The sequence below is a fragment of the Cololabis saira genome, chromosome 20, assembly GCF_033807715.1.
Source record: "Cololabis saira isolate AMF1-May2022 chromosome 20, fColSai1.1, whole genome shotgun sequence".
Classification (NCBI taxonomy): domain Eukaryota; kingdom Metazoa; phylum Chordata; class Actinopteri; order Beloniformes; family Belonidae; genus Cololabis; species Cololabis saira.
In genome coordinates, this window is record NC_084606.1 from 3,793,575 (window position 1) to 3,820,171 (window position 26,597).

Genomic DNA, 26,597 nt, shown 5'->3' on the forward strand with positions numbered 1-26,597 from the left:
ACTAGACCGGTCCTCCGGGAACTAGACCGGTCTCTCCTCCGGGAACTAGACCGGTCTCTCCTCCAGGAACTAGACCGGTCTCTCTTTCAGGAACTAGACCGGTCTCTCCTCCAGGAACTAGACCGGTCTCTCCTCCAGGAACTAGACCGGTCTCTCCTCCAGGAACTAGACCGGTCTCTCCTCCAGGAACTAGACCGGTCTCTCCTCCAGGAACTAGACCGGTCTCTCCTCCAGGAACTAGACCGGTCTCTCCTCCAGGAACTAGACCGGTCTCTCCTCCGGGAACTAGACCGGTCTCTCCTCCGGGAACTAGACCGGTCTCTCCTCCAGGAACTAGACCGGTCTCTCCTCCAGGAACTAGACCGGTCCTCCGGGAACTAGACCGGTCTCTCTCTCCTCCGGGAACTAGACCGGTCTCTCTCTCCTCCAGGAACTAGACCGGTCTCTCCTCCAGGAACTAGACCGGTCTCTCCTCCGGGAACTAGACCGGTCTCTCCTCCAGGAATTAGACCGGTCTCTCCTCCAGGAACTAGACCGGTCTGTCTCTCCTCCGGGAACTAGACCGGTCTCTCCTCCAGGAACTAGACCGGTCTCTCCTCCAGGAACTAGACCGGTCTCTCTTTCAGGAACTAGACCGGTCTCTCTCTCCTCCAGGAACTAGACCGGTCTCTCCTCCAGGAACTAGACCGGTCTCTCTCTCCTCCGGGAACTAGACAGGTCTCTCCTCCAGGAACTAGACCGGTCTCTCCTCCAGGAACTAGACCGGTCTCTCTTTCAGGAACTAGACCGGTCCTCCGGGAACTAGACCGGTCTCTCCTCCAGGAACTAGACCGGTCTCTCTTTCAGGAACTAGACCGGTCTCTCCTCCGGGAACTAGACCGGTCTCTCCTCCAGGAACTATACCGGTCTCTCCTCCAGGAACTAGACCGGTCTCTCCTCCAGGAACTAGACCGGTCTCTCCTCCAGGAACTAGACCGGTCTCTCCTCCAGGAACTAGACCGGTCTCTCCTCCAGGAACTAGACCGGTCTCTCCTCCAGGAACTAGACCGGTCTCTCCTCCGGGAACTAGACCGGTCTCTCCTCCAGGAACTAGACCGGTCTCTCCTCCAGGAACTAGACCGGTCTCTCCAGGAACTAGACCGGTCTCTCCTCCGGGAACTAGACCGGTCTCTCCTCCGGGAACTAGACCGGTCTCTCCTCCAGGAACTAGACCGGTCTCTCCTCCGGGAACTAGACCGGTCTCTCCTCCAGGAACTAGACCGGTCCTCCGGGAACTAGACCGGTCTCTCCTCCAGGAACTAGACCGGTCTCTCTCTCCTCCGGGAACTAGACAGGTCTCTCCTCCAGGAACTAGACCGGTCTCTCTCTCCTCCGGGAACTAGACAGGTCTCTCCTCCAGGAACTAGACCGGTCTCTCTTTCAGGAACTAGACCGGTCCTCCAGGAACTAGACCGGTCTCTCTTTCAGGAACTAGACCGGTCTCTCCTCCAGGAACTAGACCGGTCTCTCCTCCAGGAACTATACCGGTCTCTCTTTCAGGAACTAGACCGGTCTCTCCTCCAGGAACTAGACCGGTCTCTCTCTCCTCCAGGAACTAGACCGGTCTCTCTCTCCAGGAACTAGACCGGTCTCTCCTCCGGGAACTAGACCGGTCTCTCCTCCAGGAACTAGACCGGTCTCTCCTCCAGGAACTAGACCGGTCTCTCTTTCAGGAACTAGACCGGTCTCTCCTCCGGGAACTAGACCGGTCTCTCTCTCCTCCAGGAACTAGACCGGTCTCTCCTCCAGGAACTAGACCGGTCTCTCCTCCGGGAACTAGACCGGTCTCTCCTCCAGGAATTAGACCGGTCTCTCCTCCAGGAACTAGACCGGTCTCTCCTCCAGGAACTAGACCGGTCTCTCCAGGAACTAGACCGGTCTCTCTTTCAGGAACTAGACCGGTCTCTCTCTCCTCCGGGAACTAGACCGGTCTCTCTTTCAGGAACTAGACCGGTCTCTCCTCCAGGAACTAGACCGGTCTCTCCTCCAGGAACTAGACCGGTCTCTCCTCCAGGAACTAGACCGGTCTCTCTTTCAGGAACTAGACCGGTCTCTCTCTCCTCCAGGAACTAGACCGGTCTCTCCTCCAGGAACTAGACCGGTCTCTCTTTCAGGAACTAGACCGGTCTCTCCTCCAGGAACTAGACCGGTCTCTCCTCCAGGAACTAGACCGGTCTCTCTCTCCTCCAGGAACTAGACCGGTCTCTCCTCCGGGAACTAGACCGGTCTCTCCTCCAGGAACTAGACCGGTCTCTCCTCCAGGAACTAGACCGGTCTCTCCTCCGGGAACTAGACCGGTCTCTCCTCCAGGAACTAGACCGGTCTCTCCTCCGGGAACTAGACCTGTCTCTCCTCCAGGAACTAGACCGGTCTCTCCAGGAACTAGACCGGTCTCTCCAGGAACTAGACCGGTCTCTCTTTCAGGAACTAGACCGGTCTCTCCTCCAGGAACTAGACCGGTCTCTCTTTCAGGAACTAGACCGGTCCTCCAGGAACTAGACCGGTCTCTCTTTCAGGAACTAGACCGGTCTCTCTTTCAGGAACTAGACCGGTCTCTCCTCCAGGAACTAGACCGGTCTCTCCTCCGGGAACTAGACCGGTCTCTCCTCCAGGAACTAGACCGGTCTCTCCTCCAGGAACTAGACCGGTCTCTCCTCCAGGAACTAGACCGGTCTCTCCTCCAGGAACTAGACCGGTCTCTCCTCCAGGAACTAGACCGGTCTCTCCTCCAGGAACTAGACCGGTCTCTCCTCCAGGAACTAGACCGGTCTCTCCTCCAGGAACTAGACCGGTCTCTCCTCCAGGAACTAGACCGGTCTCTCCTCCGGGACCTGGACCGGTCTCTCCTCCGGGACCTGGACCGGTCTCTCCTCCAGGAACTAGACCGGTCTCTCCTCCGGGACCTTGACCGGTCTCTCCTCCGGGACCTGGACCGGTCTCTCCTCCAGGAATTAGACCGGTCTCTCCTCCAGGAACTAGACCGGTCTCTCCTCCAGGAACTAGACCGGTCTCTCTTTCAGGAACTAGACCGGTCTCTCCTCCAGGAACTAGACCGGTCTCTCTTTCAGGAACTAGACCGGTCTCTCCTCCAGGAACTAGACCGGTCTCTCTTTCAGGAACTAGACAGGTCTCTCCTCCAGGAACTAGACCGGTCTCTCCTCCAGGAACTAGACCGGTCCTCCAGGAACTAGACCGGTCTCTCTTTCAGGAACTAGACCGGTCTCTCCTCCAGGAACTAGACCGGTCTCTCCTCCAGGAACTAGACCGGTCTCTCCTCCGGGAACTAGACCGGTCTCTCCTCCGGGAACTAGACCGGTCTCTCCTCCGGGAACTAGACCGGTCTCTCCTCCGGGAACTAGACCGGTCTCTCCTCCAGGAACTAGACCGGTCTCTCCTCCAGGAACTAGACCGGTCTCTCCTCCAGGAACTAGACCGGTCTCTCTCTCCAGGAACTAGACCGGTCTCTCCTCCGGGAACTAGACCGGTCTCTCCTCCAGGAACTAGACCGGTCTCTCCTCCAGGAACTAGACCAGTCTCTCCTCCAGGAACTAGACCGGTCTCTCCTCCAGGAACTAGACCAGTCTCTCCTCCAGGAACTAGACCGGTCTCTCCTCCAGGAACTAGACCGGTCTCTCCTCCAGGAACTAGACCGGTCTCTCTTTCAGGAACTAGACCGGTCCTCCAGGAACTAGACCGGTCTCTCCTCCAGGAACTAGACCGGTCTCTCCTCCAGGAACTAGACCAGTCTCTCCTCCAGGAACTAGACCGGTCTCTCTTTCAGGAACTAGACCGGTCTCTCCTCCAGGAACTAGACCGGTCTCTCTCTCCAGGAACTAGACCGGTCTCTCCTCCAGGAACTAGACCGGTCTCTCTTTCAGGAACTAGACCGGTCCTCCAGGAACTAGACCGGTCTCTCCTCCAGGAACTAGACCGGTCTCTCCTCCAGGAACTAGACCGGTCTCTCTTTCAGGAACTAGACCGGTCTCTCCTCCGGGAACTAGACCGGTCTCTCTCTCCTCCGGGAACTAGACCGGTCTCTCTCTCCTCCAGGAACTAGACCGGTCTCTCCTCCAGGAACTAGACCGGTCTCTCCTCCGGGAACTAGACCGGTCTCTCCTCCAGGAATTAGACCGGTCTCTCCTCCAGGAACTAGACCGGTCTCTCCTCCGGGAACTAGACCGGTCTCTCTTTCAGGAACTAGACCGGTCTCTCCAGGAACTAGACCGGTCTGTCTCTCCTCCGGGAACTAGACCGGTCTCTCTTTCAGGAACTAGACCGGTCTCTCCTCCAGGAACTAGACCGGTCTCTCTCTCCTCCAGGAACTAGACCGGTCTCTCCTCCAGGAACTAGACCGGTCTCTCCTCCAGGAACTAGACCGGTCTCTCTTTCAGGAACTAGACCGGTCTCTCCTCCAGGAACTAGACCGGTCTCTCCTCCAGGAACTAGACCGGTCTCTCCTCCAGGAACTAGACCGGTCTCTCCTCCAGGAACTAGACCGGTCTCTCCTCCAGGAACTAGACCGGTCTCTCCTCCAGGAACTAGACCGGTCTCTCTCTCCTCCGGGAACTAGACAGGTCTCTCCTCCAGGAACTAGACCGGTCTCTCCTCCAGGAACTAGACCGGTCTCTCTTTCAGGAACTAGACCGGTCCTCCGGGAACTAGACCGGTCTCTCCTCCAGGAACTAGACCGGTCTCTCTCTCCTCCGGGAACTAGACCGGTCTCTCCTCCAGGAACTAGACCGGTCTCTCCTCCAGGAACTAGACCGGTCTCTCCTCCAGGAACTAGACCGGTCTCTCCTCCAGGAACTAGACCGGTCTCTCCTCCAGGAACTAGACCGGTCTCTCCTCCGGGAACTAGACCGGTCTCTCCTCCGGGAACTAGACCGGTCTCTCCTCCAGGAACTAGACCGGTCTCTCCTCCAGGAACTAGACCGGTCTCTCTTTCAGGAACTAGACCGGTCTCTCTTCCAGGAACTAGACCGGTCTCTCCTCCAGGAACTAGACCGGTCTCTCCTCCGGGAACTAGACCGGTCTCTCCAGGAACTAGACCGGTCTCTCCTCCGGGAACTAGACCGGTCTCTCCTCCAGGAACTAGACCGGTCTCTCCTCCAGGAACTAGACCGGTCTCTCCTCCGGGAACTAGACCGGTCTCTCCAGGAACTAGACCGGTCTCTCCTCCAGGAACTAGACCGGTCTCTCCTCCAGGAACTAGACCGGTCTCTCCTCCAGGAACTAGACCGGTCCAGGAACTAGACCGGTCCAGGAACTAGACCGGTCCAGGAACTAGACCGGTCCAGGAACTAGACCGGTCTCTCTCTCAGGAACTAGACCGGTCTCTCCTCCGGGAACTAGACCGGTCTCTCCTCCAGGAACTAGACCGGTCTCTCCTCCAGGAACTAGACCGGTCTCTCCTCCAGGAACTAGACCGGTCTCTCCTCCAGGAACTAGACCGGTCTCTCCTCCAGGAACTAGACCGGTCTCTCCTCCAGGAACTAGACCGGTCTCTCCTCCGGGAACTAGACCGGTCTCTCTTTCAGGAACTAGACCGGTCTCTCCTCCAGGAACTAGACCGGTCTCTCTTTCAGGAACTAGACCGGTCTCTCCTCCAGGAACTAGACCGGTCTCTCCTCCAGGAACTAGACCGGTCTCTCCTCCAGGAACTAGACCGGTCTCTCCTCCAGGAACTAGACCGGTCTCTCCTCCAGGAACTAGACCGGTCTCTCTTTCAGGAACTAGACTGGTCTCTCCTCCAGGAACTAGACCGGTCTCTCCTCCAGGAACTAGACCGGTCTCTCCTCCAGGAACTAGACCGGTCTCTCCTCCAGGAACTAGACCGGTCTCTCCTCCAGGAACTAGACCGGTCTCTCCTCCAGGAACTAGACCGGTCTCTCCTCCAGGAACTAGACCGGTCTCTCCTCCGGGAACTAGACCGGTCTCTCTTTCCTCCAGGAACTAGACCGGTCTCTCTTTCCTCCAGGAACTAGACCGGTCTCTCTTTCCTCCAGGAACTAGACCGGTCTCTCTTTCCTCCAGGAACTAGACCGGTCTCTCTTTCCTCCAGGAACTAGACCGGTCTCTCCTCCAGGAACTAGACCGGTCTCTCCTCCAGGAACTAGACCGGTCTCTCCTCCGGGAACTAGACCGGTCTCTCCTCCAGGAACTAGACCGGTCTCTCCTCCGGGAACTAGACCGGTCTCTCTCTCCTCCAGGAACTAGACCGGTCTCTCCTCCAGGAACTAGACCGGTCTCTCCTCCAGGAACTAGACCGGTCTCTCTCTCCTCCAGGAACTAGACCGGTCTCTCCTCCGGGAACTAGACCGGTCTCTCTTTCAGGAACTAGACCGGTCTCTCCTCCAGGAACTAGACCGGTCTCTCCTCCGGGAACTAGACCGGTCTCTCTTTCAGGAACTAGACCGGTCTCTCCTCCAGGAACTAGACCGGTCTCTCCTCCGGGAACTAGACCGGTCTCTCTCTCCTCCAGGAACTAGACCGGTCTCTCCTCCAGGAACTAGACCGGTCTCTCTTTCAGGAACTAGACCGGTCCGGGAAATAGACCGGTCTCTCCTCCAGGAACTAGACCGGTCTCTCCTCCAGGAACTAGACCGGTCTCTCCTCCAGGAACTAGACCGGTCTCTCTCTCCTCCAGGAACTAGACCGGTCTCTCTCTCCTCCAGGAACTAGACCGGTCTCTCCTCCAGGAACTAGACCGGTCTCTCTTTCAGGAACTAGACCGGTCTCTCCTCCAGGAACTAGACCGGTCTCTCTTTCAGGAACTAGACCGGTCTCTCCTCCAGGAACTAGACCGGTCTCTCCTCCGGGAACTAGACCGGTCTCTCCTCCAGGAACTAGACCGGTCTCTCCTCCGGGAACTAGACCGGTCTCTCTTTCAGGAACTAGACCGGTCTCTCTCTCCTCCAGGAACTAGACCGGTCTCTCCTCCGGGAACTAGACCAGTCTCTCTCTCCTCCAGGAACTAGACCGGTCTCTCTCTCCTCCAGGAACTAGACCGGTCTCTCCTCCGGGAACTAGACCGGTCTCTCTTTCAGGAACTAGACCGGTCTCTCTCTCCTCCAGGAACTAGACCAGTCTCTCCTCCAGGAACTAGACCGGTCTCTCTCTCCTCCAGGAACTAGACCGGTCTCTCCTCCGGGAACTAGACTGGTCTCTCCTCCAGGAACTAGACCGGTCTCTCCTCCGGGAACTAGACCGGTCTCTCCTCCGGGAACTAGACCGGTCTCTCCTCCGGGAACTAGACCGGTCTCTCTCTCCAGGAACTAGACCGGTCTCTCCTCCGGGAACTAGACCGGTCTCTCTTTCAGGAACTAGACCGGTCTCTCCTCCAGGAACTAGACCGGTCTCTCCTCCAGGAACTAGACCGGTCTCTCTTTCAGGAACTAGACCGGTCTCTCCTCCAGGAACTAGACCGGTCTCTCCTCCAGGAACTAGACCGGGAACTAGACCGGTCTCTCCTCCAGGAACTAGACCGGTCTCTCCTCCAGGAACTAGACCGGTCTCTCCTCCTGCGGATGCAACACTCCTAGTAACAACGACTTTGTTCTTTATTTCTCATGTTTGTACCTCGATAATCACGTTGTACGTCAGATTTCCATGCAAGGATTCCCGAGGAAGTTCCCGCCCTCGTTCTACGTGAGGCCCCTGGTCCTGCAGCCGGTCCAGGGGGAAACCCGGCCCGTGACCCTTTGCTGCTTCGCCTTCCCCTACTCCCTTCTACACTGGGGATAAAAGCAACTAGAGACACAAAAACGCTGTAACTGTATATATAAATAAAAATATCTTTCTCCGTAGTTACTCTGTTCGCATCGAGTCCATGCTGTTGAAGGAGGAGTTTCCCAGCGCGTGTGACGTCATGAAACAAGACTTTCAGATCCTCCGGACCGCCGTCAGAGGTAAGGAGTGTACGTTTATCACGGGTAATCCCCTCGGGACAGAACTCACCACCACCTGTTTGTATGGAAGCCCATAGGGGACTTTATTCAAATGCAAATGTAATTCCACAATAGCATTATAATTTTCCACATATGCATGAGTTATTTGGGACAAAAATGAAATTAAAATGCAATAATTCAATTTGAATTTACATTTTCACATACTTGTATGGGCATTCTATGACAATATTAAAATGAAAATGGAAAAGCTGTTTCACATTTCATTTTGAAAGATTTAACCTTATTTATGTGTGACTCATGTGCGTGACAGCAGAATTTGGGGTACAACTTTTTTATTTACATACAAATGTTTATCATTACGAACTGCTGCATGTAAACGTACTGACTGAGAGCTACGCGCCGACTAGTGGGTGACGGCTGTATTGCTACTATAGCCTGGCGTGAGCCTGTGAGTCCGAGCTCAGGGCAAAGGAAAAGTTACAGATTGCATTTTCAAATTGAATATTGTCCCTAAAAGTGCGTTGTAATATGTAAATGTAAAATGGAATAGACTGGGGGGCGCTGTTTCTCTTATTGCATTTGAAAATAGTCCGTTGTTGAGCAGTTTCAGTCTTTGTAAATGAAATGTGAAATGCCGTTTTCATTTTAATTTGCAAGTTGTTCGAAAATTGCATTTTAATTTAAATTTTGTCCAGAAAAGAGCTTGGTGACATTTAAATGTAAATGCATTAGCCTGGGGGCGCTGTTTTTCTTATTGCATTTGAAAATTGTCCTTTGTGCAGCAGTTTCAGTCTTTGAAAATGAAATGTGAAATGCCGTTTTCATTTTAATTTGCAAGTTGTTCGAAAATTGCATTTTAATTTAAATTTTGTCCAGAAAAGAGCTTGGTGACATTTAAATGTAAATTAGCATTAGCCTGGGGGCGCTGTTTTTCTTATTGCATTTAAATATTGTCCTCTGTAAATCAGGTTAAATCTTTCAAAATGAAATGTGAAACAGCTTTTCCATTTTCATTTTAATATTGTCATAGAATGCCCATACAAGTATGTGAACATGAAAATTCAAATTGAATTATTGCATTTTAATTTCATTTTTGTCCCAAATAACTCATGCATGTGTGGAAAATTATAATGCTATTGTGGAATTACATTTGCATTTGAATAAAGTCCCCTATGGGCTTCCATATGTTTGAGTCCAAATAAAAGTTATATCTTTAAAACGTTTGATTATTTCTCCTCATACTGCAGCTCGGTTGAACAATCGGAATAAAGGAAGCCTTTAGAGAGGACGGGCTTAGGAGAGACAAGACTTTGAAAGCCTTGAATTAATGAACTGGATTTGGCTTTTCCTTTATGAACCTTAAAGATTCAGACTTTTGCCAATCGTGGCTTGTGTCTTGGTTTGAATTGAATTTTTGAATTAAAATTTTTATTTCGAACGTGAAACAGTAGTGAATAGAAAACTACGGAAGAGTATTAGGGCCACTTAAAAAAAATAAAAAGAATTCTGAGAAAAAAGTCAGAATTCTGACTTTAATCTCAGAATTCTGAGAAAAAACTCAGAATTCTGACTTTAATATACTCTTCCGTACAAAACAAAACAATAATAATCAATAATAAATAAATGTAAATAAGAAAACAAAAACAAAAACAAAAATGTAAATAAAAACATGCATCTATCATCATTAACATGCTCGAAAAAGGAGTAGGAAGAAGTAAAAACGTATTAAATCCTACACCTTAAACTCTATTTCATTATAATCAAAATTAATTTAGTTTCAAAAAGTTACAAAAAACAAAAGATATCTATATAACAAATACACACACACACATATATATATATATATATATATATATATATATATATATATATATATATATATATATATATATATATATTTACTTACAGGACTGTCTCAGAAAATTAGAATATTGTGATTTTCTGTAATGCAATTAAAAAAACAAAAATGTCATACATTCTGGATTCATTACAAATCAACTGAAATATTGCAAGCCTTTTATTATTTTAATATTGCTGATTATGGTTTACAGTTTAAGATAAATATTCCCAGAATATTCTAATTTTTTGAGATAGGATATTTGAGTTTTCTTAAGCTGTAAGCCATGATCAGCAATATTAAAATAATAAAAGGCTTGCAATATTTCAGTTGATTTGTAATGAATCCAGAATGGATGACATGTTTGTATTACAGGAAATAAAGGTGAGTGAGTGAAAAGTGAGACATCGTCTCTTCAACCTCCTCCCACTGCAAACAGAAAACCAACACCTTGACTATTCTTAGCGGCGCAAATGAACTGCTAACTAACCGCTTCTTGTGCAAACACTTTCCGGCATTGCAGGATGAGATTTCAAGCCCTCCACCTTCTTTTTTTGTCCCTTTGTTTTCCAGAGTTAATGAGCTGTACGGAGCTCCATGCTGTTCTCCACTTGGTGCTGCAGGCTGGAAACATTCTCAATGCTGTAAGTGGAAAAAACAACACAATGGTCATGAATATTTAAATTAAGACGAGAAACTTGCTTGAAGATAAGACATTAATGTAAATGAATCAACAGAGAAGGAGCATCAGAATCCAGCAGCAGAGATCCACGGAGGAGACATCTGCAGGTCATTCATTAAAAGATGGCATTCATGAACACGTCTAACCGCTGTGGTTTGTATTTGTTGCAGGGAGGTTATGCAGGAAATGCTCTGGGCTTCAAGTTGTCGTCCCTCCTGTCTCTGGCTGACACCAAGGCCAACGCACCGGGCATGAACCTGCTGCACTTCGTTGCTCTGGTGGGTCAATCAGAGTCTGTACTGAAGAACGTCTCTGTGTTTGTTTCATCTTTCTTGAGTTATGTAGCGTCCGTGGTTGTTTAATTATGGGCATGCCAAGTAGTGGCATGACCATAATGCAATCGTCCAGAATGGCCCAAAGGGCAATGTTGCTAACATTTTGCTAACAAGCTAAAGTCGCAAAAGTCCCACTGCACACCAGCGGGTGTACAGCATGACCCCGCTCTGATGTGGAAAAAAGAAATCCCCGAAAAATAAAACACGGCCGGAAAAACCTGAAAAATGAAGGCGATATATTAGTACCGTATTGGCCCGAATATAAGACGGTGTTTTTTGCATTGAAATAAGACTGAAAAAGTGGGCGTCGTCTTACATTCGGGGTCTAGACGTTATACCCATTCACAACGCTAGATGGCGCCAGATATCTTTAAAGCGAATGCTGAACTTAACTTCCCAGGCCAAAGCCAACCCCTGTCACGAAGAAGAAAAATAAAAATAGCAGTAGCATGAAGAAGAAAAATAAAAAATAGTATAAGAAAGAAAAGACAAGGAAATAACAGAAGAGATAACAGAAAATGGTGAAACGTAGTGACAATCTGGAGAAAAGTGGGTCGAAGAAGTTATGATGCAAACTTCAAGATCATGATTTGAATGAGGCAAAATAACATGCTTTTTCTCTCAAATATATTGTTATAATCATTTGTTTCAGATGTACTGTAATTATTTTCTGTATAAAAATTAAATTTGGTGTTAAAAAAGTATTTTTTCAAATTTGAGTCTTGAAAAAGAGGGGGTCGTCTTACAATCAAGGTCGTCTTATATTCGGGTCAATACGGTACACAGAAAAGGTTTCCCTTTTCTTATTATTCTTATTCCGCACTCTTTTTTCGTTAATACGGCCCGAACCGCAACGTGCACCCATGCATGGCATACATCGTTGGATGCGTCTCCATCGTGCCTCGATGGGCATTACTTTTCTCAGTAATAGGGGTTACCGTGGCAACGCTAGTTGCCAAAAAGCAAAAAAAAAGGCGAAAATTCAGACGCTTATTGCTCGGCCGGACTTTATCGTGGAGACATCGTTCAAACTTTCAAACACTCGGCCCGATTGGCACTCAAGGACCGTACAACCTCATTCTTCCAATTATTACAGTTTTTGTGATATTGACCTTTCATTTTTTTTTTTTTTTCCGTTTGACTTTGGACGCTTGTTGCTAGGCAACAAGTTATCGTAGAGACATGGTACAAATGTTTCCCGACTCGGCACGCTGTGGACTTCAACATACTCAAATTTCATGAAGCTGTTATTTAAGGAAATTTTATGTCAAAATCCAGGCCAAATGGCCCCATTCATTCGGATGGAGTTTTGTACCATGGTGAAAAAAAAACCTATCCGTTAACATAGCCTGAACCAGAACATGCACCCATACATGGCATACATCGTTGGATGCGTCTCCATCGTTCCTCGATGGGCATTACTTTTCTCAGTCAAAAGCGTTACCGTGGCAACGCTAGACGCCAAAAAGCAAAAAAAAAGGCGAAAATTCGGACGCTTATTGCTCGGCCGAACTTTATCGTAGAGACATTGTTGAAACTTTCAAACACTCGGCCCGATTGGCAATAACGGACCCTACAACCTCATTATGCTAATTATTACAGTTTTTGCGATATTGGCCTTTCATTTTTTTTTTAAATTTCTGTTTGAATTTGGACGCTTGTTGCTAGGCAACAGGTTATCGTAGAGACATTGTACAAATGTCCCCTGACTCGGCACGCTGTGGACTTCAACATACTCAAATTTCATGAAGCTGGGATTTAAGGAAATTTTATGTCAAAATCCAGGCCAAATGGCCCCATTCATTCGGATGGGGTTTTGTACCATGGTGAAAAAAAAACCTATCCGTTAACGTAGCCTGAACCGGAACATGCACCCATGCATGGCGTACATCGTTAGATGCGTCTCCATCGTGCCTCGATGGGCATTACTTTTCTCAGTCAAAAGCGTTACCGTGGCAACGCTAGATGCCAAAAAGCGCGCCCCATTAATAACTATTGGGAGCACAGGAATGAATGAAATACAAGCGTAAAAACACCTCAAACTGGCATAGAACCACCCCGAACACAACCACTACAGCCCCAAACCAAAGCAGCAAGAGGGGACGAATGGGCGGTAGGGCATGCCCATATCAAAATTTCCAGAAATTTTCTAGTTCCTTTTGTAGTTGATCCGCCCCTCAAACCGAGTTGAGCCAGCTGTTATCTGCGATTTTGAGGACGTTCCTCCTGCTTCCACGTGATCTGTCAACACCTCCAATTTGACCTTATTACCAAGCATTTCTATGTTTAGATATCGTACGCAGAGGTGTCTTCAGTATTCACATTCATTACTCAGGTAGAAGTATAAATACTAGAGTTTAAAAATACTCCTGTAGAAGTTGAAGTATCAACTCAAGTTTTTTACTCAAGTAAAAGTATAAAAGTACTGGTTTCAAAACTACTTAAAGTATAAAAGTAAAAGTAATGTAAGGGGGAAAAAAACCATTAAGGACAAAAGAAATTGAAAATGAATGTATCTTAGTATAATGCAAATATATTAAAGAAGCATATATGTGTACTATTGAGCATTAACATGTGTTTCAGAGAGCAGACGCGTACAAACCAATAGGGTGTCGGAATGGTATTATGTTTATACTTCTCATCCAACCACAACCAAATTCACTCTATCCGGATGGAGCAATTTAACTGGATAATCTTTTTTAAAAGGCCAAAATGAAATAGAGTAACGAGGCTGTTTTTAAAATGTAAGGAGTAAAAAGTACAGATAATTGCGTGAAAATGTAAGGAGTAAAAGTAAAAAGTCGTCTGAAAAATAATTACTCCAGTGAAGTATAGATAACCAAAATTTCTACTTAAAGGAGCTTGAGGCAGGATTGAGGCAGGATTTATGAAAAACATTAGTACACGTTCTAAGTTTTCTAGTAATAATGTCAGATGAAGCGTTCCAAACCCAAAAGAATGTTTCCTCTAGTGTATCTCTCCGTTGCCTTGAACAGGCTGTGTGCTGCAAAATGTGCTGCAATTCGGACTCCGAATTTCCCGCGCTGTCCTGCAGATGTGACATCACATGACGCTGCATGCACGTTCTCCCCGTTCTCCTGTGCCGGCTTCACTGTTGGCTGCAGTACCCCCGACGGCCGTCGTGGTGAAGGGTGGCGCTAGAGAGTCTCATTTCTTAAAAGGACCTCATGTTCCTTTAAGTAAGGTAACGAAGTATTTGTACTTCGTGACTTGACACCTCTGATCGTACGTATTCCTCTGTGGCATTTTCCAGTCCCATTTAAATGCTCTTTGATCAAAGGTGGCCCTTTTGTTTCCAAAATTTGTTCCAAACATCTCAGGGCAAGAAATGTGTAAAAAGGGGCTTTCACATTGAACGCTGTTTGGACGCCGCCGGTGTTATAAGACACATTTTTGAATTTCCAAATAACCTGGAAAAAAACAAAGAAAAGAACAAAGTGTATGATCAGGCCATTTGAACTGACCAATCAGAGCAATCTTCATGTTCATTATAGTGGGAGGGGTAGTAATTCCTAGACTCTGTTGAGCCTGCAAAAATACAGTTTAATCGTGCTGTTCTCAGGGGCGAAAATCCCGGGGGGGACAGGGGGGACAAGTCCCCCCCATTAGTAAAGCTGTCCCCCCCTAGAATAATTTGAGACAGAATTAATAATTTTGGAACAATGCAGTAGTATTTAGTAGTGATGCACCAAAATGAAAATTTGTGGCCGAAACTGAAATCGAAAATAATAATAAACAGTAAAATCTCATTACACTTAAAACAAGAGTCATCACCAGAAAAATAACTTGTTATTTGACAATTTTCACCTGTTTCAAGTAAATTTTCACTTGAAATAAGTAGAAAAATCTGCCAGTGGGACAAGATTTATCTTATAAGCAAAACAATCTTGTTCCACTGGCAGATTTTTCTACTTATTTTAAGTGAAAATCTAATTGAAACAGGTGAAAATCGTTGTTTTTTTCCAGTGATGAGTCTTGTTTTAAGTGTAATGAGATTTTTTTTTAACTAAAAATGAGACATTTTAACTAGAAATAAGACAGATATTCTTGTTAAGATTGTGGGTTTTTGTATCAGTGTATTATGTCAGATGTGTGTATTATTGCACCTTCCACCTAATACCATTGTTTTGTATTGCTCTAAGAAAGCTCTTCTGCCTGTTTGCGAGATAGAGTTGAAAATGTCAAAATGCTGTATTAAAGGAAGGCTAAAACTTTTATTCCTTGTCCCCCCCTGGATTTATTCTCTAAAATGTTACTGTTTATTGTCCCAAACAACTATGAAACGGGATTTTCGCCCCTGGCTGTTCTGTCATCTCATGGAGACTAGCTTTGAATCAGAATGAATATTTCTACATTTAACCTTAAATTCCCTTGAACCAACTTTTAAACACCAACAGTGAAACTTGGATCATTTTTGTTTGTCCTCCAGGAAGCTCAGAAAAAGGATGAGAACCTGCTGGAGTTTCCCCACAAGCTGAGCAACGTCCAGGCTGCATCCAGGTTGGAAATCACTTCATATTTCCTGCAATTCTGCAAATACATACTTCCCATAAGTCCCTGCTGCGTCATCTATCCCTGCTCTCTTCCTGATGGAGACTTAAATCTTTAGACAGTTGGTCTGGTTCCTCTGGATTCACCTTTGATTTACCAACAGACACAGAACGCTGGATTGACGTAGAACCAGCCAGAGAAGCAGCCTGACTATAATGGAGTCACTGGTTCTGCAGTTGAATCAAGGTGTTATTCGTAATTCTTCAATCATCTTGATCGTTCTGAACCACTAGGGCTGTAACAATAAATCGTGCCAAGAAATTTTGCGATACAAAAACGTCACGAAACGTGTCGTGGAGGTGACAAACTGTATCGCGATATTGGGTTATTAATAATGTATTAGGACTAGTAACGCGCATCCGACCGCGCCTCGACCCGCGGACCAAAATCTTCCTCCACTCAGAAGAAACTAGTCCCGTTTTGAGCTCTGAACTTTTACTGATGTAAGGCTGGTGTAGAGTTAAGCCTTACCTTATTAAATTAAACCTTTTTGGGGTTGTGAGTAGGATAAACACGGGGAAACTTGTGCTGAGTTCCAGTGTACTTTAATGTCCCTCAACAGTGTAGGATTTTAGAACATCAACACAGCACCTAGTGCCGTACTGTGGCGTATCACTCCGCCCAATCTAAAACAGACTAATCACTACAGATAAACTGACTAGTGTCATTATAGTCCCTGATTTACATCAGAATATAAAGAATATAGTTATAAAATAATGAAATAACCTTCTTAACAAAAATAAATCTCCTCTTACACTTATAAGGTGAGCATGAATCAATCTTTTTTATGATGTAAAATTGTATGTATTTATTTACTTTTATTTATTTATTTAATTTTAGTTGTTAAATATCTGGAAAAGAAAAAAGTCAAATCATACATGAGAGAAACTATTCAGTTTGTGGGTAAATATTTTTACTTGTATGAAACTGAAGATGCATAATGCAAACCTGACATTTACTTTTAGTTCAGTTTGTGGAAAATGGTTGGCCTGGTTTTCTCTTTAAAACTTAAACAGTTATAAAGCATTACAAACTGTAACAATAGGGCAAACACACGGCATTGTTTTGTATTTTGTGTCTTTCAAATAAAAGAAAATTTTTTCCAGTCATATGTTCCTCATTCAAGGTTGTTAAAAAAATACTGCTATAATATCGTATCGTTACCGTGACCTCAATATCGTGTATCGTATCGTGAGATTAGTGTATTGTTACACCCCTAGTCATTACTGACACCATTTCCAGAACAGTTCCTCTGCAATCATCTGTTTTCTTATGCTGGTCCCACTCAGAGTGCTCTCCCTTCATCTCCAACCACATTCCCCGTGAATCTGAAGACTGAGATGCGAATCGCATCGTCAAAGTTTTCCCGTCTTGGATTTTGATCAAGTGGGCCGGCACTGAGATACGTGTCCATCAGTGGATTTGTAGTTATAATTCATAAAGATGAGCTCCGGGCGATCTGAGGACATCTGTTACATTACCTACCCTGAAGAAAAATAATTAAAATAAAAAACCACCCAGCACTTTGTCAAGCTTCTGCCACAGTTTGAGAAACACTGCCCTAAACAAGGAACACGATGTGCATCTTAAAATAAACTGCAATGAAACCTCAGCATGAATGATACTATTGCTTTTGTTTTCGGAAGGATCTCTTTGGAATCGTTGGATGCTGAAATACAGCTGTTGGCCTCTCGAGCAAATTCAATAGAGGAGAGCATCCAGAGGGACACAGAGCTCCTGCAGCAGCTGGACGACTTCCTGCAGGTACGGTGCTGCTTTAAAACAAATATTAACTAAGTTTTAGGTCTGCGTGCAGTATCAAGTAAGACTTTTTTCCTCTGAGAAATCTGTCATGGCCAAAAGTATTTTGGAAGTGACACAAATTTGACACAAAGTTTCAGAGCTTAGTCGGCATAAAATTGTACTTAGTTGCAAAAAAAAAAAAAACGCCACCTAAAAAGAACTGAAACTGTTAACAAGGTCATCAACTAGAACTGAGGGAAGGGTTGGTGAAGGTGCAAAACCCTGGGTGAATAATGCACAGGTGTTATCATTTATATAACGCTCTCTGATTACCTCTGCTTCACCTTTCATAGGATTGGAAAGGTTGGTTATTTTAAACAATACACAGTAGTGATCAGATAGAGCAACATCGTTCACCACAACCTCTGGGATATTAAAGGTATTGTGACATAATTTTTAACATGCTTTTAACACTATTAAAAGTCTTGGCCAACATCCCTCAAATGTGTCTAAAAGAGTGTAACAAGAAAAACTTCACTCTAGTACTCTTTTCCTGGCTTTTTATTACAGTGTTTTTTTGCGCCGTGAAAAATGCTTCCTTTTCCCCCTTTCCTGTCAATCATTGCCCCGCTCCTCCTCCAAACCTCCTCCAACCCAACTGCTACAAACTTCTGCCGTCTCCACACACACGCGCGCACACCGAACCACAGACACCCACACACACAGCCCAGACAGGGCGACTACAGCCCGAGGAAGAAGTCCGTGACCAGAGGACTCGACTGTAAGTCGAGTCCTCTGGTCACGGACTTCTAACAGCGGCGTCGGAGAGTTAAGCCGGGAGCGACAGGCGAAGCATGCACGGAAAAGCAGCAGGGCGAATTAGTCCACCGCAAACAATCATAAAAATAAAGGCATGTAAATAAAGTGTCCCCTTATCTTAAGTCCAGTCAGTGGCCGTGGGTCTTTTTAGCAGTTTTCCTCCGGTGATGAGAACAAAAGAGGCTCTAAACAGCTCCGTGTTAAGCCTGATTTATGGTTCCGCGTTAAATCGACGCAGAGCCTACGCCGTAGGGTTCAGCGTACGGTGCGCGTCGCCGCGTAACCCTACGCCGTAGGCTCTGCGTCGGTGTAACGCGGAACCATAAATCAGCCTTTATGGTGCGCTGGAGAGGAGAGGAGGCAGGAGCTGGGTGGAGGGGGTGGTGATTTAGCGGATCTATACGTAACGATCCGCCAGCAAACCAGATGAGCCGTTTTTGCATAGTTATGCGGAAAATCCCAGAAAGCACACAATACACTGAATGTTAAAAGTTTGTTGTTTTTTGGGTGTAATTGATGTCAAGACACCCAACAAAACACAAAAAATCAAGAAAAATGTGTTTTTCATGTCACAATACCTTTAAGACCTTTGGAAAAATTTGATCTAATATGTGTCCTCTGTTATGTGTTGGATATGCTGGGAAAGCCCAAAATTATCCAGAATATTTAAAGGTTCCTTAGCACACCCATTTAGGATTATCAACATGAATGTTAAAATCACCCACTAAAACAAAACAATCAAAATCCATGCACATAATTGACAGTAGTTTGGCAAACTCGTCAAAAAACCTTGCATCATATTTGGGGGGTCTGTAGATGGTCACCAAGATTGCTTGACAGGGGGATTTTAACTGAAAGGCAACATATTCAAAGGAATCAAATTGACCATTAGACATTTTCTTGCATTGGAAGCTGTCCCAATTAGTAATAAAAGTTCCTCCAAAGGTGGTCAGATGAGGCATATTTCAGTGGCGAGCATCTGTTTTAATCTCCCTCACGTTGTGTTGATCTTCCGTCAGAGCGCCACATCGTCTCTGTGTTCCCTGCGCGGCAGTCGCCAGCAGCTGACGAAGGAAGGGAGCGAGCTCATCGACTTCTTCTGCGAAGACAGAGACACATTCAGACTGGACGACTGCTTCAGCATCTTCCACAGCTTCTGCTCCAAGTTCAGAGACGCTGTAAAAGTATGAGAATGAACACGCACTCACCATTAAACATCAGAAACTCCAACACGACCAAAACACCAAAGCCAGATGTCAGAGGAGCTGATTCCCATTTTCATTGCTTTGAACGTGCTTAATGAGGCGCAGCTGTAGAGCCACATCCAAGCTGTTCCCAGGGAGGATAGGGTTATTTAGATGAACAAAAGTAGTTTTGGGAAGTTCCCTGAAGAGAACTATTGTCTTAATGAAGTTAAGAACTTAGGTTATTGCTTTACATTTGTGGTTGTTTGAGACCAACACTTACGTAAACCTTTTTATTTAATTTAATGGGATTGTTGTTTCTGCTAAAGGAGCCTACAAGAAAAGTCTGAGTTTAATTGTGAATGTGATTTTGAAGCAGGATCAGGGAAAATGTGCATCCATTCCAGGAAAACTTCTACAGTCATGGAAAACTTGGCACCCACGTTTTTATTTTGTGATCAAATGTTTTTATTTATATTTCATTTTTTTTTATTATAAACGGTGGCATCCACAATGATGTCAAACAAACATTATACACATATTTTCACCCCCTTCCAAAAACCAACCCTCGAACCAAAGCATTCGATGAAAACAATTAATAATTAAAGCTGCAAGCAGCGATGAACGGTCCTCCACCCTTGTGCACATTCGGGCTGCAGTGGAAGCTTGTATGATTTGATGTAGATTCTTCAGAACTGGACATTTAGCAGATGAAACCACCCACGACTCTCTATATCAAACCATTCAAAAGTTATGGCAGAAAGTAGGAACTATTAGATATCGACCAATCAGATGAAGGGGCGGGTTGCTCCGATGTTTTCGCAGGATTAGACGAGCCGCCGGCTCGGGAACTGATTTATGGTTCCACGTTAAATCGTACGGCGCGCGTCGCCGCGTAACCTACACCGTAGGCTCTGCGTTGGTGTAACACGGAACCATAAATCAGCCTTTATTCTGGCGAGATCTTCGCAACAACGAGCAAGCGAGTGATTATGTACATTCCCTGAGTGAATATTATGAAAGTAAAATATATATTTCTCGCTAGAAATGTAATCAAAATGCATTTTTATGCAGAAACTAACTCAAAATATTGATTTTATTCACAAAAAATTAGAAATGTCCGCCATGTTTTTTTGTTTGGTTCAGTCCGCAAATGATGACGTAAAGTTTTCTGAGAAATTTTTCAGGCCCTCGGTCAGTGAGTCAGAATCTGAAATCCCTCGCTCTGAAGGGCTAGATTCATACACACTAGCCCTCGTTATGCACACTAGCCCTACATGCAAAGAGGAATTGTGACACCACTACCCTCACAGGAACGCGCAAAATATAGGGGTAGTGATGAAAAGTAGGACTAGGGGGGGATTGGAACTGGGCCTTAGTATTTTCTCTATATGAAAAATAAAGGATTTAACGGAATATATATTAAATTCTGGGGTTTAAATAAAAAGTTTAGGTTTGCAGAGTTATGGGAGCCAGAAGTAGAATAATTCAATCTCTTGTTTTCAAGGAAAACATGAAGAGGGAGGCAAAGGTAGCGGCTCGTCGCAGGCAAATACAGGACCAGGAGGAGCAGAAGAGGCACTCCTGGGCTGGAGGCGAACAGGTAAGACGACACACCAAGGATAGAAGAATATCTCAAACTCCTAGACTTGAAAAAATGTCAATGTTGGATTCTGTTTGCAGGTGGGAGGAGCCTATGGGACTCGGCGCAGGAGCGAGGCGGACGTGTCGTCCGCCATGTTGCAAGACAGTGAAACCGGGCTGCTGCTGGAGCTCATAACCCCCAAGTCCCATGCAAGATCACCACATAACTCCCACAGTCCCTCTGGGCGCCCAGGGAGTCTCCGTCGTACCCGAAACTCTCCGTCCACCTCACCGTCGATCGCAGCTGAGCGCGAACTCTGCTTTCTCCTGGAATTAGGGTCTGATCAAAAGATCTCCAACCAAAAAGCAGGAGTAACAAGAACAGCTTCACCACCAGCCCCACCTGAACTTAGACCAAGACTCTTACCCCCACGGGTTATAGAACCACAAACCACATCAGTGACTAACTGTTTGGGTCCAGAAAACACGAATCATACAGCCTCAACTTACCTCAGCTGTGATGAAGCTCAGACTTTGTTAAACACTCCAAGCAACGCTAACAAACTGAAATTCACAAATACCTCTGAGTCATACCAGTGTTCTGACCACAACAACAATGAAAATGACCAACTCAGCCTGGGTTTTAGCAACCAGGATGCACTTTCTTACCAAAAGACTCCAAACGACTCTGATTTAAATGTAGAACAGAACAAAGATGAACACCTTTTTAGTAGACAGATCGCCTACGGTGAGGAAAATATTGAAGACAACACTGCTACCACAAAAATCATGCCTGTGGTTTTAGAGACATGTACACTGGTTGCTGAGCTGAAAGGGTTTGACCAGACCGGTGCCTTTAACAGCTGCCAAACCAGTCAGCAGCAAGATGGCTTGATTAATACAGCTTTGGAAGACGAGGGAACGGATAAATCAGAAGGGCAATTCAACTCCCAACTGAATGGGAATGCAGAAAAATCGAATGTGCTAAGGACAACACAGCAAGAGGATGAGAGGGATAAAGACGACAAGATTGTGGTGTGTTGTGTGACTGGTGTGTGTGAGGTCAGTGGTGAAAACACATTTGCACCACCAGAAAAGGATCAATGCAGTGGTGACAATCATGGATTAAACCAGCATGCTGCCTCTGCTCCACCAAATCACAAGTCTTTGGAACCTCAGTCGGCCAACGTGAAGCCACCGCCTGTACCCATTAGCAGGCAACCAGTGCCTGCCTCCCGCAGTGATTCTGCACTTCCTACAACGTACTCCAGGCGGTGTCCGGCAGAGCCTGCAATAGCCAAGGTAGTGTCTGTTGTCAACACAGATGCATCCGAGGAGGTTACAAAAGTTCCCAATCAAGTGAAAGGAACTGAGGAGTCCGCTAATCAAGACACCAGCACGGGACTTGTCCCAGAGCAATCAAAAGATGGTAGTTGTAAAAGCAAGATGACCCCAAAGCGTCCAACTAAAGACATTTCTTCTACTGGTAAAAAAGTGGTGCAACAAACTGGAATCAAACCATCAACAACCAAAACCACCTCCTCAGCAGGAAGATCAAAGCCCATCCGCACCCTCACCAAGTCAGAGAACCAAGACATAAGGCGAGTTGTGCCCATTATCAGGACAAACCTGACTAAACAGCCTGAAAAGTCTCCAAGTCATCTCCGAAGCTCCTGCAAAATTGTAGTACCTCCAAGTGTGACTGTCTCCAACGGCAACAATGTCTCCTTTCATCAAGGGAAGAGGCCTGCAACTGCTCCTTCATCCCTACGATCCAATGCCCACAAAATCCTGGTGTCCAAGGACTTAAAAGACCATACGTCTTCAGGAAGTCAGGCATCTGTTCAAGAGCAGAACCATGACTTGCAAAAGAAGTCATCAATCCGAAAACCTTTAAAAAAGTCCAAAAACCAAAATGAAGAGAAGATTTGTCGCACCACACTGCGGGCACTCTCTCTAAATGGAGGAGGAAGCAGTGTCAGTGCTCCTGTCAGTCCTTTGCACAAAACAAGTCCTTCATCACTCCTACCAGGTTTTGCCCGAAGTACCGCATCCTTCTCTTTCAGACGGACCCACACTACTCTTCCTACCTCTACACCCCCTCATCCACCCAACACTGGTTACCCCAAACCGTCCACCATGACCCCCTCCTCTACCTGCTCCACTGCTGCCTCCCCAGGCTTAACGCGAACAAGACCGCTCAGAGTCCCAGCATCTTCCAAATCACCAGATATCTCCAACTCTTCTCACTCATCCACCCTAAAAAGGTCTCCGAACATCAAGTCATTCACTCGGCCACCACTCCACAGCGCATTGGCTCCTCCTCAAGGCCACGGGCGAAATGACAGTGGCAGCTTCTCTGACAAATCCACTCATTCCAAGGACTCAGGAAAGTCCAATAAGCCAAGCTGGAGATGACAGGAGATATAGAAAAGTCAAGCCTTAATGGAGTGTTTCCTACTCTCTACTACACTTGAGCATATTATTGTTTCCGAAGTAAACAAGAGTACTATTAATGTAGGAAAAGGAGATGCAGTCCCATGCAAAACAAAGGAAAATGAATAAATTTTGCTTAAAACAGTAATCCTTTTCTTTGTTGTCAAGCCTCACTATGTTATGAAAAATATGTTTTTTTTTGTCTGCATATATATTAATGGTTAAAGGAGCTTGAAGCTCCTTTTAAGAAATGAGACTCTCTAGCGCCACCCTTCACCACGACGGCCGTCGGGGGTACTGCAGCCAACAGTGAAGCCGGCACGGGAGAACGGGGAGAACGTGCATGCAGCGTCATGTGACGTCACATCCACAGGACAGCGTGGGAAATTCGGGACCGAATTGCAGCACATTTTGCAGCACACAGCCTGTTCAAGGCAACGGAGAGATACACTAGAGGAATCATTTTTTTGGATTTGGAACGCTTCATCTGACATTATTACTAGAAAACTTAAAACGTATACGAATTTTTTTCATAAATTCTGCCTCAATCCGGCCTCAAGCTCCTTTAATACCAAGTTTGAGCATATATATGGATTTTGTAACAAAAACTGTGGGTTACCTGTCCAAGGAAAAAAATGGCTGGTTTCGCTAAAGCAAATTTTTTTTTTTTTTTTACAAAAATAATGAAAAAAAAACCAAGAAACTCAGACATCCAACAATGAAAAAAAGAAAAAAAAAACTGAAGATGAAAATATGTATACTGATATGCACCCTCTCTGTTGGTGGCCAGATGCCTTTAACTGCCAAGCCCCTCCCTCTGGACCAAGGGTCGGCAACCCGTGGCTCTAGAGCCGCATGCGGCTCTTTAGCGCCGCCCTAGTGGCTCCTGGAGCTTTTTCAAAAATGTTTCACCTTTTTTTTTCTTCTTTTTTCTTTTTTTCTTCTCTTTTTCTTTTTTCCATTTTTTTTTCTTTTTCATCTTCTTTTTCCTTTTTTTATTTTTCTTCTTTTTTTCCTTTTTTATCTTTTTTTCTTCCTGTTTCCTTTTTTAATCTTATATTTCAACCTTTTTCTTAACATTTCAACTTTTTTCTCAAGAAGGTACTTCAATATTAATCTTGACATTTCGACTTTTTTCTCAAAGTGCATAATGAAAAAAAAATCTTCCCCCAGTTATAACTAATATAGAAACATGCAGCATGTGTTTTTTGTGTTTTTGGTCCAATATGGATCTAAGGCCCAATCCCAATCCGCACCCTCACAGACTCGCAGACTTACGTGCGCGCTCCCGCACCTTGCGTAAGGGCTTAAGGCTGTCCCATTCCTAAAGTCGTTAAGTGCGCGAGGGCTCCCGGCAGCCATTTTGAGCCCTTACTGCCCCCTTCCCGCAAGTCAGCATCCCAGCACACTCTGGGAAAGGGAATTACCCACAGTTCATTGCGTTGTGACATGAAAGGAGGTTACCAGGGAGAATGTAAACAAAACAGGGGGCGGAGGAAAAGGAACCATGTGCGACTGCGAGAAGAAAGTTCACCTGTAAATATAAATACATATCCCACTGGTGATTTAAATTCAGAAACTGTTGTCCCGTGATGATTTTTTTTTAATTTTTTTTAATCATTTTTATATAGACAAGTTTACGCGCCAAAACACGGGCGCTGCCATTCGTCTGCATAGATGCGGGTCATTTCCGGCGGAAGGGGTTTCCGCAGCCTTTTACCTGTATAAACACAGCGGCGTGGACACGGCGTGGACACAAACCTAAACGAAATACTTGCTGTTCGTGTGTTTTTTCTCTCGACAACTATGTCTTTGCCATGGGAACACGGTTCTACGACTTTAACTGGAGGTGGCGTTACTCTCCCGACCCGAATTCAGTGCAGAACCGGGATGATAACGTGATGACAGCAGCAGAACTGACAGCAGGATCTGCTCCTACTTCCTGCAATCCGCAATGGACAAACTGAAAGTTTCTGAGGTTTATCAATATCTGCACAGAGACAAAGTCGGTTTTGTCATGTCATACAAACATGGTCGTTTTGTTTATTTGAAAGCAAATGTCGAACCTGGCCAGTGTTTGAACAATGCGGGGCTTAAAGCTCGGCTGCTGTAACTGAAGCTGGAGAAGTCAGACCTGCGTCATGTTCGTGTTGCTGGACCTGGAGATCGTGTTCCCATTCAGCTGCGATCTTATGGAAGGTAACAAGATTATTTGACATATATGTCTTCATTTTTGCTATCCGAACTACATCATAGTCTACTTGTCTTTTTTTTTCTCTAGGTAGAAAATGCTGTGAGACGGGAAAACCGGGCTTGCCTGCACTGACTGACAGAACAGCTGGGTCTGAAAGAAATGCTGGTCAGAAGAAGATGAAGTGCAGGACTGTCTCAGAAAATTAGAATATTGTGATTTTCTCTAATGCAATTATAAAAACAAAAATGTCATACATTCTGGATTCATTACAAATCAACTGAAATATTGCAAGCTTTTTATTATTTTAATATTGCTGATTATGGCTTACAGCTTAAGAAAACTCAAATATCCTATCTCAAAAAATTAGAATATTCTGCGAATCTTAATCTTAAACTGTAAACCATAATCAGCAATATTAAAATAATAAAAGGCTTGCAATATTTCAGTGGATTTGTAATGAATCCAGAATGTATGACTTTTTTTTTTTTTTTTTTTTTTTTAAATTGCATTACAGAAAATAAAGAACTTTATCACAATACACACACAACAGGAAGGATCTTTACCAGCCGTCACCAACAGCATCTTCTACCACTCCAGAACCGGCACAGGAGGTGAAACTCTGTAGGACTCATGAAGAGTGGAGGGCCAGCCCTGGGAATATTCTCCTGCAGCTCTGCCTCCCGCCATCACCAACCAACTTTTCACACATACTCCCAAAAATTGATGATTTTGTTGAGGGAAGGTTACAGTTCTGCAGTAAATATCTCAGCATTTTAAAACTAAAATGAATTATTTAGGAACCAACAGATGTTTGTACTGTGAAAATAAAGTTTGATGAAACTTAATTTCATTTCATTATTGCACTGAACTACGATCAATGAATGATAGGCCTTATCTTCCTTAATGTGTTACAATGTCTTTTAACAGTTCATCATTCATAGTAAGCTCATACTGTACATTAATAATGGATGAATTTTGAGTTTTGAGGAAACTAAACAAATGGCTTCAACAAGAAAATTCATATGTTTAATCTTAACAGGAATAAAAAAAGTAAAATATGGGGTAAGGGAACTGTCAATCGAATTTGTGCACATAAATTAAATGTGTGCATATTATTCTACAGTTATGCATAAATAAAAAATTTAAATATTTGTCAAATCATACATATAGTGTGTATTTTCTCTGTAATCCATGTTCATAATCTTCTAATCACAGAGAAAATACACTACATATATATATGTTTGATTTGACTTAAATGTTTACAT

General features: G+C 45.2%; 1 protein-coding gene across 1 annotated transcript in view; it reads left to right on the forward strand.

Annotated features, from left to right (window-relative positions):
- The window catches only part of LOC133420645 (FH2 domain-containing protein 1-like), a 39,681-nt gene extending 15,874 nt beyond the window's left edge, over positions 1–23,807 (forward strand). The window contains exons 5-12 of the mRNA XM_061710398.1: positions 7,846–7,946; positions 10,357–10,427; positions 10,636–10,743; positions 15,251–15,321; positions 17,019–17,136; positions 18,954–19,118; positions 20,626–20,721; positions 20,802–23,807. Coding sequence (XP_061566382.1) covers positions 7,846–7,946; positions 10,357–10,427; positions 10,636–10,743; positions 15,251–15,321; positions 17,019–17,136; positions 18,954–19,118; positions 20,626–20,721; positions 20,802–23,120 — 3,049 coding nt within the window. The 3' untranslated portion in view covers positions 23,121–23,807. The remainder of the gene's footprint in view (positions 1–7,845; positions 7,947–10,356; positions 10,428–10,635; positions 10,744–15,250; positions 15,322–17,018; positions 17,137–18,953; positions 19,119–20,625; positions 20,722–20,801) is intronic.
- Positions 23,808–26,597: the final 2,790 nt, after the last annotated feature.